We start from the raw sequence: 17,004 nt of genomic DNA, 5'->3' as shown, positions 1-17,004 counted from the left end.
TAGTGAATGATGCACAGCGCTTTAGCAAATTGAATCTCATCCATTTATGGTTTACATCTCCTTTAAGCTTTTTTTTTTTTTTTTAATCACAGATATCATTCGGTTAAATGAGGTTGTTTTATATCGGTCTGCACTTCTGCTTTCATCCTTCCTGTTAGTCTTTGTGTATCTATCCCGGCCAGCCTATAAATCCAGCAGCTCAATATCTCACATGTAGTTCCATCTGAAGAACTGCTGGCTGCAATTCAGGACTTGGTTTGTAAACATGAAATATGTTAGAAATAGTCGTTACGGTTTACAAAGCAGACGTTTTACACAAACTGCCCTTTTATAAAAAACTCGGCAGAACAGAAGACCGGGTCACAAGTCTGGAGAGCATGTGTATATGCCTTGGGCCTCGTTCACACATCCTTATAGAACCGGTCAGCGGACTCCTGTGGCAGGGGTCGGCGGACTCCTGTGGCAGGGGTCGGCGGACTCCTGTGGCAGGGGTCGGCGGACTCCTGTGGCAGGGGTCTGCGGAGTCGATGCCTACTGTTGGGTCGCAGATATATGTGAATATCTGCGGCTGGGTACAAAGCAATGAAAGGCTGATAAAAGCCGCATCGCTGTTTGCATGTATTCACACATCCTGCAGTTGCCTGAGGGTAGGGACAGATGACCGGTTGCGGACGCAGACCTATTCCATCCAGTAACCCCAATAACTGCACAGGCATCTCTCCATTTCTACTACATAATGCAGGTCAGTGACCAGCCTCAGGTTTGTAGCTTTCTTCCAACTGTGTTTGTCTGCCCCATATTGGCACTATATGTCCAATAAAGCGTGATATAAGCAACTACGTATTTGGCATTGTGCACTGTAGGGACTGGCCAGAGAGGGATCACTTTGATGCAGATGGCTAGAGAGAGATTGCTTTGACACAGTTGGCTAGAGAGGAATCACTTTGACACGGTCCGTGAGGTAACATTTTTAAAGTGGCCCTGTCACTTTGCCCTAAATGGGTAAGGTGACAGGGTCTCCTTAAACAAGGGGTTACAAGGAAAGTTAGTGTAAGGATTAGTGTTAGGGAAGAGGGAGGATAAGTTCAACAGGGACCTTAGGGCTCTGTGTCAGAAGTGTTATACCAAAAACTAACAACCAATAATCTGGCACAAAAAGCTTTTATACTTTTACACAACATATTGTTACTTTTTTTCTGAATTGCCACTGGGCTTATCTTATGCGCCCTGTTCTATCAAAGATTGTGACTGGGTTGGAATGTGTGACCGGTTTAACGTAAGCACACTATTTCGGCGGTAGAATGTGTGACCGACAAAAGGTGAAGAATTCCAACGCTTTCTCAGCTGTTCCAGGGCAGATCGGCATTGCAGATGGTATGTGCAGGAGAACCGATCTGCCCTGAAACAGCTGATCGGTCCTGAAATGTCACTTCTATCTGACTCTGTGGAATGTGAGATCGCACCGCCGAAAAACTGAAAACTGGGCGGGACTACGTTATATGTGTGACCACGTTACCGGTCACACATTCTAACGCAGTCACAAACTTTGATAGAATACGCCCAACTCCTGACTCCTATTCACGCAGTGCTAAGTGGCATTTCGACTTTAAAATGCTGTAATACTCACATGGATGAGCAAGCAGGACCTCAAGGGACTGCCCCCAGCTCTGGACGTCTTCTACGCTGGGCCTGTGATGAAGAGAAGGAAGTACGGATAAGGGAAGACAATTAAAGACTGCTGGAACACATCTAAATTGGCATCTTTAATCACAGCACAAATCAATGCAAAGCTCTGCGTAATCTGTGAGCAATTCGCTGACTGTGTCACGGTCCAACAAAGATAAATGAAACCGAATTGTCCTTTAAAATGCAAATGCAGCAGTGTTCCATTAAAGGGAATGTACAGCATTTAATGACAATTCGGAAATACTTGTAAAGGCGACAGGTCTGATGTAAATTTTAGTTAATTGTACATTTATTGCTTTAAAAAAAAACAAAAAAAAAACACGTATTTCTATGAATAATTTCTAATTAATATGCGTACAATGGGGCAGCCATATTTGCTCATTATACAGTATATGCTTTGCTTTCTGCTGTGCTGCACTATGCAATGGCTGTGCTTCACTGCAGTTACAGATGAGCAAGGGATTGGTGTGAATCCAGTTCGCCTGAGTTTGCCCAAGCCCGCTCAAAACTGTGACCGCCACTCCCACCACCCTGCCCAATTAGTGGCGGCAGTTGCGGCAAGGGCATTCCCCGCCCCCTTGTGATGTATAGCTGGGGGAGGGGGTACTCCTCTCCGCCACTGATTGGACCGGGAAGTGGGGGTGGTAGTTACAGTTCTGGGTCCACACCAAGCCCAGGTTCATCAATACTCACAATCCAAGTCCAAGAATCAGTCAATTAACTGAAAACATGTACTGCCAATAAGTGAGTTTGAGCAAAATTGGCCAATCAATGGCTCTGCTTGAACACATCAATAATCAGTAATCATGTGACCCCCTGTGGCTGTTGCATGGTGGTCTAGTGCAGCTGGAGGGAGCCTAGAGCCAATATTAGGTTTTTATTGGTACCTTAGATAATATGGCAACAGGTTAAAATCCTAGTTATTATTTAGAGAGAGAGAGAGAGAGAGAGAGAGAGAGAGAGAGAGAGAGAGAGAGAGAGAGATCTTTCTTTTCCTTCTTAGTAGTGCTGCACAATAACAATGCTTTACTAGAATGCTCCTCTATGTAGGAAGACAATGAAAGACACTGTAAATGGCCTGTCCTGTATCCTGACTGCACTGCATGACAAAGACAGCCACTAGGGGGCGTGCCCATTAATCCAGGTTTGAACTAGAATAATGAAAATATGGATGACTACACAGCTGAAAACACTGAACTCACATTTAAACATTACTTTTGGGTCAGCTTCACAATAGAAATAAGTAGCGGCAGAAACCACAATGAGACACAATACACAAAATATAGATAGAAATCATTACCGTGTAATATGAGATGAATGAGATGGCCACAGTCGGAACAGAGACAAATGGCTTCTTTTGTGCTTCTGTCTGCGATAGAGAAAACCGAAGTCATATAACATGTAGACATTTCATATAATGTATATATATATGTGCGTGTAGCCAGGGCCGTCACGGGACTTCATAGCAAGTGATGGGGGCCCCCACCCCATGACCGCTCTCTGAGCTATGAATAGCGAAGCGTGTAAATGAAGCCTAAAGCTGGCCATTCACTTATAGATTTCTTTCCTTCAGCCTGCAGGCTGAGCAAAAGAAATCCGAAGGTGTTCTCCATCTACGTTGAACAGTGAGGATGGCAGAATATTCCCTGCTGAGGTATAGTATTGTGACTGCCCGCGACCGCCGCTGTCATAGTAGCTAAACAGTGACTGCAGTCATTGTTCCGCCGACAATTTTCCACCCGGCTCCTTCAACAAAAGTCAATTGAATCATCCACTTTTGTTGATCTCGGTTGCGCTGGCAGGACCGCGCACTGCTTGAATTTTAATATATAGGATATGAAATACGAGCAGTGTACGGCAAGATTAACCAACGTGCTCTAAAAAAATGCTGCAAGCCAGAATGAGTACCAAAATCATCATAATGATAAAGGGGGAGGAGCCGGTGAGCATTCCTATACAGTAGGCAGGTTCACACCATAGCGTTGGGCCCAGTCACATCACAGCGTTGGGCCCAGTCACATCACAAAGAGTGCGTTCCAGTGTGTTCTGCCTCTGGAACGCACTGGAACGCAACCCGGCCGGCTCACTTTGCTTTGGGGCGGGAGGGGGCATGGCGCTGCATTGAAGTCAATGGTACCGCAGCCACGCCCCCCCACCGGCAGTGCAATCGCAGGCACTCGAACGCGAGGCCAAACGCACTGGAACGCACTCTTTATGGTGTAACTGGGCCCTCAGCGCATGCTTTTGCACTGCACGCTAGGTGCGCTGGTGCTTTGCCTTGCCCCCCAGCACACCTCCCAGCAGGCGTACATTGCAGCACGCAGTTCTGTTACATAATACACATAAAACCGAATGCATGCACTACTACTTTAATCACAATGCAAGGTATTGCGCTGTAACGCTCGCACATTGCGCTGCAACGCTCGCCCACCGGAAGGTGGTGCCATTTAAATGAATGACAACACAACGCACCAGTGCACCTAGCACGTGGTGCAGTGCACTATGCGATAGTGGACGCTAAGGCCTCATCCACACTGCCATGCGTACTGTACCATCCTTACCATCTTGTCTTGAATTGTATTGTGATTGTAATGTCTGCCCTATGTTGTAAAGCGCTGCGCAAACTGTTGGCGCCATATAAATCCTGTATAATAATAATAATAATAATATGCAACACATGCAAATAAATGGCTCCATACACATAGCCGCGTATGGAGCTGTATGTTTGCGTAGGGTATATATACGCAAGAACAGAATGGAACAGAGATGCGTCCGGGCAGTGTATTGCTGCGTATTTACGCGCACATACGCGCGTTTACGCGCATGTACCGTCCTTACCATCTTGTCATCCTTACGCATATACGCATACAGCACATTAAAAATTCCATTACGAGTGATGCATTCTGGGATTGCATATACGCAATATACAATTTTGCGTTGTGTGTGAATGAGGCCTAAACATATGGATCCTGTGTGTTTAGTTGTGTGAACAGGCCCTAAGGTCCCGTTCACATTAAGCGATTTATCGCACGGTAATTCCCGCGATATCGCGGCTATTTACCGCGCGATATCGCTCTTCAATGCTTTGCAATGGGGCAAAGGGTCCTGCTGTCGCGGGTCGTGTGTCGCTACAGCAGGACCCTTTTTGGAGCGGATTTTGCCGCGATTCAATGGTTTTTGATGCAAGCATTTGCGCGATATCACACAAAATGCAAACGCGCGATTTGCGAATCGCTCAGGCCCCGTTCACATTGAGCGATTCGCAAGTCGCGCATTTTGCGCGATATCGCACAAATGCTTGCATCAAAAACCATTGAATCGCGGCAAAATCCGCTTACGGGGGCCTAAATGTGAACGGGGGCCTAAATGTGGACGGGGCCTAAATGTGAACGGGGCCTAAATGTGGACGGGGGCCTAAATGTGAACGGGGGCCTAAATGTGAACGGGGCCTAAATGTGAACGGGGCCTAAATGTGAACGGGGCCTAAAACTAAATATATATGTAAATAAACACAGACCCCACACAGGGTGTGCGAGAGGGAAACCATTTTGATACTCACTCCTTCTTCTTGTTCCTTGACGCTCTGTCAGTTTCACACACGGATCCGATATCAGTCTCCACACTTGAGGCCAGCGACTGCAAAGAGGGGAAAGTGATAAGAAGGGGTTAGTGGGAGTTGACAGCATTTTTTGCGCGGTTGTGTCCTTGATCACCCACTTAAAACGACGCGTTTCATACTGAAATGCAATGAACACGGTTCTGCATGACAAAGGGAATCATCGTCATCCTCTCTGAACAAAACGCTTTATTTTACAGTAAACGGCGAGAGTTTGCGGCAGCTTGTTGCAGACCCCTTAAAAGAGAGACTGTCACTTCACCCATTCAGGAAAGAGAAAGGGCTCGTTAAACATGTATAGGGATGACTGGAATTTTTCCAGCAAATGAACAATTGGGCATCACACCGCTAGGGCACATAGAAGACAATTGCTTTCTATGTGCCCCGCTCATATTGGCAGCATACTGGATCACACTATGCAGCTGTGATAGCTCTTATAATTTATATCAGTTTTTTTAATTTCGTTGCCCATTGTAGAGATTCCCCCTCACTTCCTGTACCTGTGACAACCATACAAGAAAATCGGGGGAGCGATTGTTACCTGGACAGGAAGGTATGGATTCATGGAAATTATTGCTATGCGTGTCCCCATTGAAGATATTTCCCATCGCTTCATGACCTGAAACAAAGCGAGGAAAAATCTCCCCAATTTATTTCTCTTTTAAATGCAAGCAGTGTAAGTATCTGAATCTGGCCTGATATCAGCCTCAGACACTGTACACCAGGGTCGCACTGTAAGAAGAAGCAGCACAAGGAGACAATCAGTTCATGACAAGAAGCATGCTTATAGTAGGGGAAAGCACAGTGACAGAGAGATGAGTCCATCGCTGTGCTGCTCCTCCTTCTCTGTCCAGTCTCAGGCCTGGGGGCGGGTCCATGACAGCCTGAGCACAGAGCAAGTGAGTTGAATGACACTGGTTGTCAAACTGAGGACATCTAGTGGTGGAAAAGAAGTACTGCGAGGGAAATCTCTGGATTGAAGTTAAGTATTGTGTCAATGCCTGCTGTTTATTTTATCTTTTAATAAGCTATTTATTTGAGCCCGGATTTTCGACTGTCTGCTTTAAGAATGTACCTTTTTGTTTTTTTTGAGGTGCCACTATAATCTTATACTTAATCCTGACATTTCATCTGGCAACTTCGACCGCTCCCCGTATCCATTGTTTCCTTGTATGATGCAATTATAATCCTCTATGTCAGACACGAGGTTTCTTCACACTTTGCTCTGTTGCTAGCTTTGCATAAATCATTACTCGGGGAAAGTCACCCGGCCGCATTCCTGGCAGGTTCTGGATGTACAGAACATTGTTGACATGATATGATCTCAATTCACGCAGAGGAAGAAGCCGACGGCTATATACCGTCCCTATGCCTGCCAGACCTTCATCCTATAATATTTCATAGGGTGTCTCTGGGCTCTGCCAGCAGATCGCTCATATTCAATGCCGTCATCAGCTTTCCTTTTCGTAAGTCATTAAAGTTTATTGAAACCTTGACAATGAACTTCTTTTATTTTCTCCCTTTCCTCCTTATAAATAAGCATTTTGTTATATCTGTTCAATAAAGTGCAAAAATGCCTGTTGGTCCCGCCAGAAATCCAATAAGCTCAAAACTTCCTGTGCTGTCCTGAAATGTTAAAAGGAGAACTTTGAGGTGAGTGCTTCTCACTCACCTCATAGTTCTAGCCGACCTGTGACAATGAGACTGTCACAGGTCGGCTCAGTAGATCGAGAAGTGAGCGAACACATACCGGCGTTCGCTCACCTCTCGATCCTGTCACAGCTCTCTGCCGTGACAGGGGAGGGGCTGGATTCCCCCACTCCGATCCTCCAGTGCTGACTGGCGGAAGGGACGGGGGAGGGGGCGGGTACAGCTGGCTCTGCCTGTAGATAGGCAGAGCCAGCTGTCACTCACGCAGCTGGGGTGACGGGAGGACGCTAGTTTGCGTGCACATTGGCGTACGCTCGCACAATGCAGGAAAAATGCGTGATGTGCCTGTAGAGCCAGGGGCAAAATACATGTCTTTTCCCGTGCGTTGATGCGCGACAGACGCGAAAAATGCGTGGTCAAAAAAAACGTGAAGCTTGGAGCTCAAACTACTGCTGCATGTGTGTAGGAAAGCTCATTGACATGAATAAGCTGCCCTGTGCTGACGTGCGGCAAAGGCGCCAATGCAACACGTGTTCACAGATCCTTGGTCTCCTTCACACTTTGGCGTTGCATGAACATGTGTCGAAGCACGAGCTTTGGCGCACTTCCACGCAATGTGTTAACAACACGCAACAGGTTTGCAGTGCAACTGCTTGTTAACGGCACCCTAAACCCGGCTGCTCACATGGGGAAAAAAAAAAAGTGCCAAGCACGCACCTGAAAATACTGCATGCGCTACTTTCGCACGTTTGTCGCATACGTGCGGTTTACTGGCTGAATGGGTACATGTGGGGAAAGCGCACGGGTGATGAAAAGTGCCAAGCTCGCACCTGAAAATACTACATGCGCTACTTTCCTGCATTCGTCACGCATGTGCGGTTCAGTGACTGAATGGGCTCACAAGAAAAAGTGCACCGGTGAGAAAAAGTGCCAAACTCGCACCTGAAAATACTGCGCTACTTTCCCGCGTTTGTCGCATATGTGCGGTCCATTGACTGAATGGGCTCACGTGTGGCAAACGCGGGAAGATTGCACACTAACACGTGTTTGCGTTCTTATACGAGAAGTGTGAACGGGGCCTTAGAGGTTTACCAGAGACAGTGTGGAAGGAAGAGAACATTGTGCCATATGTCAGTTCAGCTCAGCGACACAGGAAGTGACAAGGACACCGTGTGGGAAATTAATAAAAAGCGCGTGAGGAAGTTATTTGTATTATTTTTATTATTATACAGGACTGATATAGCGCCAACAGTTTGCGCAGCGCTATATAAATAGCGAGTTCTATCTTAACTGGTACGGTTGCCCACAGCAACCAACCAGCTTCTAGCTTTCATTTTCCCCACACAGCTTTGAAAGCTGATTGGCTGCACTCCAGTTGACCCAAAGTTTGTCCGAGACACTTTTTGTGAATGTTCCCCTCCGTACATTTTCTGTACCTGCTGAAAACGTTCTTAAACTGAGAAAAGAAAACGAATGCGGCCGCCACATCTACAGACTAATCATCCGTAAGAGATTACTTTTTTGTTCTTTAATTTACACCTTCCAATACGAAGAAAAATAAAAGGAGAATCGTGTATTTTTTCTTCTTCTTCCGCCTGGTTATAGATCGCCTGTAAACAAAATTGGCCGTAAATGCGACCTACAAATAAAAGGCCAGAAGTCAGGGGGGTTGTGGGAAAGCAGCTGTGTTATGAGGGATCGGGATTGCACAGGAAATAATGGGTCACATGTGAAGACCCCAAACATCCTTCTTTCAGCTACTGTACACAAATTTCGATCGAATTTTGGAGGCCTTCCCTGCGTACTGCCTCCCCCCCCAATCACAGCGCCACCATCCCAGCCCCCCGGCCTGTTGACATTTCTAGCCTGCGCTTCCCTAAAAATTCCGACTAAATTTATCCGATAATAAGACGGCTGCTGAGAAATCTGCCAAAACATTTTCTTTTTATAGCAGTTCACACTCTAATAACCTCGCTCGGCATTCCTCGCTCCACGCTGTACGGGGGGTTACTAAAATAGCAGCACGGCGACCATTTTGTTGGTGCAGCTTCAGCCTCTGAGGGCCGATTCACACCAGAGGTGTTGGGGCTATGCTGGCCGTTGTTACCAGCACAGCCCCAATGCAGGACGAGGCAATTTTCCTCGTTGTGGATGGGCTCGGTTCGCACCATCACCTTGCGATGGGAACGCGGTGGTGTGCACTGAAATAAAGTGTGGCACGCTGTACTTTTTTTCAGCACAGCGGGATGCAACACGGAAGAACTGCCTTGCACCCCGCCATGCCCATAGAACTGAATGAAACAAAGTTCTATCCCCCCCAAAAAGTACACAGTGCGATGTGCCGACACTGTGGGGCAACGCACACCAGCGGCTGTGTGTTTTGCGCAGCGGCTGGTGTGAATTGGCCATTAGTGTAGCAGAGAACGGTGGTATCGGACACAACGCAGCGAGCTTGTTTTGTGTATGCAAATGTGCAAATGGTGGAGGTGTATGCAAACGTTACATTTATGTTGTAGAATACCGTAGCCTACCTCACGTTATTTACATTCTTTACCTTTGATGACCTTACATTTTATTACCTTTGAGCTGGTTGCGTTTCGTCTGCTGCAACCCAACTTTCTCATCTAGTTTTAGGCCTTTGCGACGTTCCTGTCCCTAAGGGGCTTGTTTACACCATATACACAGGGATCTCAAGTCTCCCTGATGTTCAGGGAGTCTCCCTCTTTTGGACAGCAGCTCCCTGATTTCCGCAAGAGAGGCATTTTCTCCCTGAAAGGTTTACTCCGAGTAAACCTTTCCGGTAAGATATCAGTGGGTAAAGTTTCAGAGTGAGGCTTGCCTCCTGGAGGAAGGTCATGTGATCTCTAGAGTAGCCTCAGAACGAGGCTTGGCTCTCGGAAGGAAGAAGCTACTTGCTGCACATAGAGGGCGGACATAGACCACTATTGAGAGCAGGTACAGGCACTGAGATCTACTGCTGCAGGGTTGAGAGAGTGCTGTTATATGTCCTGGTTGTCTAGTTATAGAGAACATTTATTTCATTTGCTGCCCATAGCAACTAGTCATCTGTGTATCAGGGACTTTACTGCTCAGTGTTTTTTTAAAAAGGTCTTGGGCTGTCTAATAAATTGTGACAAGTGTGTGTGTGTGTGTATATTATCATTATTATTTCTTTTATATTCTGACGACGGCCGCTTTAAAAAAACAACCCAAAAAACAGAAAGGGCACCTCCCTGAAATGAGACGGGAACCTCCCTGAAATAAGGTTTTGTAGGTTGGGATGTCTGTATACAGTGCATTCCGGTGTGGTTAGAACGCACTTTATCACATAGTAAACTGCCCCGTGCCCCCACGCAGTGCGATCGCCCGCACCAGAACGCGTGGCACATTAGTGCCGACGTTGCGGCCCAGTGCGATAGGAAAAAATGCTGCATGCACTAGAACGCAGGGGGGAGTTTACTAGGCGTTGCATAATATGCAGCTAACTGCACTGAAACGCACTGTACATGGTGTAAACAAGCCCTTAAAGTGACATTAAAGTCAAAATGTTTCTAAGCAATTCTAAATGCTGATGAAATCACTTACAATGGATGCTGCTGCTTCATGTTTAAAAGTTTTAGCTTCCTACAGAATCAGCTGGTCCCCCGAGCACAGACCCCGATATCCTGTTTGAGGGCCTGTTCACATGAGATCAGGTCCTGATCAGGTGCGGATCTGCAGACTGATGCAGTGCGTTTTTGCCACGTTTTTGATGCGTGCCAGTAATGTAGTGGGGCTGTTAGTATGTTAGCTGCAGTGCGTTTTTTATGCGTTGACGCGTTTTGGACGCGTTTGCGTTTCCTGACCGGACAAAATGTGACATGCAGTATTTTTTCTGTCGTAAGCTAAACTCACATTCTACTTAAAAGTCTAAGCCCGAGAACAACATTTTAATATATTGCATCCATAAATGTGGTGACTGCATTCGTTTTCCTTTTTTAAGGCGAAGTACATATTGTCGAAGCACTGAAGGATACTTGTTGATCCTGCCAGAAATCACGTGTGTCCTTGTAACTTCTTGTGAACTCATATGCCAAAAAATGTTATCAGCTTTCCCAGCTATATTTTGTGAACTACGAAGCAATGCCCCTTTATGTAATAGGGATGTTAAGAGGGGGAGGTGTTTGAGATCCAAATCAGCAGGAGTAGTCTAGGGCAGCCTTTCTCAACCTAAAAAAAAATGAGCTCTGAAGTAAAGGGGGTCTCTGATGTAAAGGGGGGCTTCTGATGTGAAAGGAGAGCTCCTGATGCAAAGGGGGGCTTCTGATGTAAGAGGAGGGCTCCTAATGTGAAAAGAGGGGACTCTGATCTTAAGAGGTGCTACGGATTTGAAGTGTGGGGGGGGGGGACGACGACTCCAATTTGTGTGTTTTTGTATACCGTCTCCCTTAAAATCCATTACATTTTAGACGAGGGTGCCTCGAGAATCTGCATACTTTTTAAGGGTGACTTGACTGAAAATGTTTTCAGAAACACTGGTCTAGGGTGATAACACTGTTCGTCCACAGATGGAGTGCAGTGAGTGAGCGTTGTCACCTGAGGACAGGAAGTGTGTTACTGGCATGATTACCAGGTGAAAATAAAAAGGAAAAAAAACGTTTGAATGAAAGAAGATGAATAAAGCCACCTCATCTAACGACTGGTAATCTGCAATGTTTTTTTGCATTTGCGTTTCGATCCCCTTTAACCAAAAATGACGACGCTTTGTGTCAAACCAACGGCGTCCACGTATATATCTGGCTGATATCCGCACCTGCCAGGATTCCAATACAGACAACAGACTCCATTTAGTAGCCGACTCGCGTCTACATACAGGAAGCCTTGGACTTTGTGTACAGGGCTCTCTGCCCATCATCACTCCCACCAGTTACCGTGGCAACAGATGCAGGATCCGTAAAGATGGTGGCTGCCAGATTGGAAGGAGTCGCTGGTATTAAGATCTGGCAAACGTTAATGGCAAGCTGAATGCAATATGACGGTACAAAAAAAACACATGAAATGCCAGTCTGTTATGTTCTGCGTTTTGTGCTCATTAGCGAGCTGAAAGAAAACATTACTGGTCCTGGAAGAAACTACTGGTTTAAAAAAGCAGATGATGAATAATAATAAAATTTCCACAAGATTTAGGAGCGTGTCTCTGGAAATATGTGCTCATTAGGCTGAAAGAGTATGTATGAGGTCAGGTTATGATGTTGGATGAGAAGAGCTGGCTGACAACTGGCATTTCTATTCACTCCAAATGGTGATCAGTAAGGTTAAGGTTGGGTATGATCTTGAATAAGAATTCCTGGCTCACAACTGGCATTCCAATTCATCCCAATGGTGATCTGTAGGGTTGAGGTTGGGTACTGATGTTGAATGAGAAGACCTTGCTTCTCATAAGTAGGGTTAAGGTGGGGTACTGATGTTGAATGAGAAGACCTGGCTCACATCTGGCATTCCAATTCATCCCAATGGTGATCATTAGAGTTGAGGTGGGTACTAATCTTGCATGAGAAGACCTGGCTCACAACTCAAATTCCAATTCTTCCCAATGGTGATAAGAAGGGTTCAGACCAGGGCCCTGTGAAGGCCGCTCAAGTTCCTCCACACCAAACCATGTCTTTATGGAGCTGGCTTTGTACACAGGTGTATGGTCACGATGGAACAAAAAAAAAGTCTCTGCACTGTTGCCACAAACTAAAAAGGACACACAATTGTCTATATTGTCCTTGTATGCTGCATCATTAAATCCCATATTTTGGCTCCGCACTTACCCTACCGCCAGGCTGCACCCCCCTCCCTCCCTTGACGGACCCCCAGTTTGTATTATTTTTTTTTAATACTCCCCTCTTCTGAAGACTTCAGGCTGGTCACGTGTTCTCGACCTCTTTGCCTCTATTTTGGGCTCGGCGGTCCTTACTGATGCCCACAGCATCAACGTCATTATATCAGCGCCTCCAGTATACTGTGAACAAAGGTCGTTGTGGTGATGCCCCCTCAGGGGGTGGGCCCACGACACCCTGGATTCACAAGAGAAGTCTCCATGTTCCAGCTAAGTACAGCTGGGTGTCAATCTACCTGGAAGACCGAAGACATCTTGTGGCCAAGAAGTACTACAAGAATAGTGCCAATTTAATTATTTTATTATAGCGCTGACAATTTTAGCAGCACTTTACATAGTGCACACTCCCGGAGCTTACAATCTAAGGACCCTACCTCATATGCATACATACACACATTCTAGGCCCAATTTAGAAAGGAGCCAATTAACCTACCAGCATGCCTTTGGAATGTCGGAGGAAACCCACCCGGGCAGAAGGAGAGCATGGAAACTCAATGCAGATAGTGTCCTGACCAGAGATCCTAGATTAAAAAAGGTACGTATTGCAGCCAGAGCTGCAATTTTTAAACTGCTTGGGGGAAGGAATATACCAATAAAAAAGAAAAATGAGCCCAAAGTTGGGCTAAACTCTACCTTTCCCTGGAAGCACCTCATTGTACACTGAGTGGCCAGATTATTATGACCACCTGACGTTTCTAGGCAAATTAGCTATAATTTGGCGCTGAAGTTGCTAGAGGGCCAGACCATTATAAATAGGGAAGCAGGTTGTTTACCACGACAGTACAAGTGATTTGTTTCTGAAGATACGGAGAAACAATGCGATTTAACAGCCTTTGAACGTGGGATGATTGTTGGCGCTCGGAGCCATGGAGCGAGTATCAGCAAAACAGCAGAATTCGTTAAATGTTCAAGAGCAGCTGTTGTTAAAGTGTTTAAAGACTGGACTGTCAGCCGAAAATCTGGGTCTGAACGTGCGAATTGTGGCCGCCAGCGACTAGTCAATGTTAGGGCAGAACGGAGAGTGGCAAGACTGGTACAAGACAACAGAAGGGAAACAGTGCAGTGTCAGATTCCTCGCATCACCTTTCATCATCTCGTGGAGTCACGAGGCGGCCCAACGAAGTCATCTCGTGGAGTTATCTCGTGGCCCAAAGAAGTACTGAGGGGGTGGTCATAATAATCTGGCCACTCAGTGTAAGGCTTCCACATACCATTGACCACGTACATATGCACAAACGGGCAGTCTGAGCCACACATATTTATACCACTGTCGTGCTAAAGAAAGACTTTACATAAGCCAGATTGTTTTTACATAGCTGATCTCATCTGATGTCTATGGAGGAACCTTAGACCCAAGTTTTATGGCCCGCACTGAAAACCCCACCCACTTGTCATCATACACATTATTCAAATTTTTTAGCTGTCATAAAAACCGACACGTTTCTGGCCATCCACGTGTAAATCTTCGCTATCCTCCTTTAGACCTCTTATGCAAACACACACTTTCACAAAAGGTTCCGGCGTTTAATTTTAGATTGTGTCTGCATTGCACAAGTTCCCCTTTTAGCTCTGGTTAATACCGCATCTTCCATAAAAAGATTTGATACCTTAAAATTATGCACACATAAAAAATAAAAAACTAAGGGCCACTTTTCAAGGCGTGACAATGAAGCAGCTCTTGCGATGACCCGACAACATAGTGGCCCCCTTGCTAGCGACAATGTAAAATATCGGTGGCCCATAAACGATCCCAGCAGCGCGTTAAATTTTCGGTTTTGGGTTTAGCTTTCTAACCGCTGCCTTTGGTCCTATTGGGAGATTTTCTGGTGCTTCCTTTACTGTCTTACGTCAACCAAATAGACAGGAAGTGTTGGAAAACTTCTCATTAGGGACAAAGCCAGCTAAAAAACACCTGAGCAAAGTTCCAATACGAGCGTGCTGTATGCAAAACAAAAAGGAAAGACACGCCTGCCAACAAGCAATGTTACCAACCTAATAAAAAAAAAGTTGAATACATTTACAAACTTTTATGTCTTCTTTTTACAATGTGCATAACATCTTTGCTTTACAAATGAGCATTTATTGCAGGGTGACATTTATTGCACGTGTGACAGAGGATTAACAGAAAACTATACACGTACATACATACACACACAGCATTGCAGAAGCCATTTCCTTTTAGATACTCTGTCTCTGATTAAAACCACAGACAGAGCCGTTCAGAGGAAAGGCAAAGAGGGGGAGAAGTCATCACTTTAAATAAGGGGTAGGCAGTGGCAACAAAAGGGGGTGCGGCCCCTCCTCTCTCTGCCGGCGTCCACCACCAAGCTGGCTGCAGGCATGCGTCAATAAGACGACCGCGAATGCGCGATGACGTCACGGTGGGGTGTCAGTCGGTCTCCACTCCGGGTGTCATCCAGCCTCGGGATGAAATCATGGGACCCCATACAGGTTGGGCTGTGCGGATTAATTATTATTAATAATTTTTATTTTATTATTTTTTTACTTTTTATCAGGTTTTTTGATTTATTAGTTTTCACTTTTTATTTTTCCCCCCCAATTTTATTTATTTTTTTACTATGTTTTTATTTTTTTTTACATTTTAGCAATTCTTTTTTACATTTCTATTTTATTATTTTTTTCCACTTAACTTCATTGCTAATCACACAAGGGATAACAAGCCCCTGTGTGGTAGCATTAGGAGGGGACAGGCTCTCTTCATGAGCCTGCCCTCCAATACAGAAGATAGAGCACATGTGTGCTCTATCTTCTGTACAGCTCAGGCTGTGGCAGCTGACACAGGAGCGCTGCGAGTAGAGCGGTCCTGTGTCACGTAGCAGAGCAGAGAATGGAGGTTCTCTGCTCGGCTACCCGCTCTCTATCCTGAACTGCCTTGCCGTGGGCTGGGGACCCAGAAAACCATGGCACAGTAGAAGGCAGCCAGCGGGGGGCGTCCCATGGAGGAGGGGTGTCGCACAAACAGGCTGCATACAAGTGATTTCAGGGGCTGTATAGCCGCTGAAATCACTCGTACAAAACGGCTCCTCTGCTTTACATTTAGCCCTTCCAATGAAGGGCTAAAAGTAGAAAAAAATCCCTGCCCAGCGCCCCTTCAGACCAGGCCCCCCCTCCCAGGTGGTGGAACGCCAGGGCCCGGTCGCAAATATGACCGCTTCGACCCTGGTAGTTCCCCCAGTGGGTTTAGGCAAACTTTAGAGCTCCAGCTGTGGTGCAACTGCATGAGGCACTGTCTTCCAGAGAGCTGGGATTTGCTTACCTCTGCTCTAAATCAAATCACAGGCCCTTAAATTTCAACTTGAGCTATTGAGCTCAGTAACCAACAGGCTTTTCTTTCTTTTTTTTGCAGCAAAGTAGATTAGTTTGGGAAAAGTATAAAAGGGGCTTATAGTGCCACCTGCTGGTTGAAAATAAGAATACCAGCTATTCTAAGACTACATTTACCTGACCAAATTAAACAAATACACTTTACACAGAAGTGTAAATTCCTGAATTTGACTTGGTTAACCTCTCAGAATCCTGGTTTCTTGCCTGAAGCCTACTAGCCATCTCCACAACACATTGGCATGGGAGTGTGGCCTTGTCTGTGACAACACTAGGGGCGGAGCATGATGCATGATTTGTAAAGGTTGTGTAGGTTCCCAAAAATGTATTTCTATACAAATGATTTCATATTTAATGAAACACGACATCGAGAACCATGGGAAGACCAATGTCAGATCAATCATTGGCAAATGTATCATAAAAAGGAACAAACTGGGTACAGATGTCCCCTAAACCCGCACCCGTCTTGTTTTATATCAGACCCTCATATCTATTTTACTGTGTCTTATCAGATCATATTCATCTGTTCTCTTCCTCGTTTCTTTTTTTTTTTTTAAAGTTTAATCTGATTTGTAACTTCTGCCCCTTAACCTTCCTCCTCCATCTGAGAAAAACAAACAATGTCAGGATTGTGGCTGAACTGGAAAATATGCCTCTGATCACCGCGCCCATGCCGAACCTGCCCCCGGGCTATCTAACATTGTGCATGGTTTAGGGCAACTGTGCTATTTCTGTCTCCAGGAATCTGTCTCTGTCAATTCTAAATATACACATAGGACCAGTTATATCAGCATTATATGCCCTCCTGATTAAACACGCGTGTCCCTATATGTTTAGGCCTTTTGTG

General features: G+C 45.7%; 1 protein-coding gene across 1 annotated transcript in view; it reads right to left on the bottom strand.

The window, feature by feature from the left end:
* LOC108793750 (regulator of G-protein signaling 3-like) overlaps positions 1-17,004 on the bottom strand; it is a 77,856-nt gene that overhangs the window by 25,958 nt on the left and 34,894 nt on the right. The window contains exons 3-5 of the mRNA XM_018564775.1: positions 5,246-5,322; positions 2,987-3,055; positions 1,628-1,689 (exon numbers count right to left, since the gene is read on the bottom strand). Coding sequence (XP_018420277.1) covers positions 1,628-1,689; positions 2,987-3,055; positions 5,246-5,322 — 208 coding nt within the window. The remainder of the gene's footprint in view (positions 1-1,627; positions 1,690-2,986; positions 3,056-5,245; positions 5,323-17,004) is intronic.

The sequence above is a fragment of the Nanorana parkeri genome, unplaced genomic scaffold, assembly GCF_000935625.1.
Source record: "Nanorana parkeri isolate BGI_ZX_2015 unplaced genomic scaffold, ASM93562v1 scaffold779, whole genome shotgun sequence".
Taxonomy (NCBI): domain Eukaryota; kingdom Metazoa; phylum Chordata; class Amphibia; order Anura; family Dicroglossidae; genus Nanorana; species Nanorana parkeri.
Note: the sequence above shows the minus strand (reverse complement) of the source record. Positions and strands in the feature narration are given on the sequence as shown.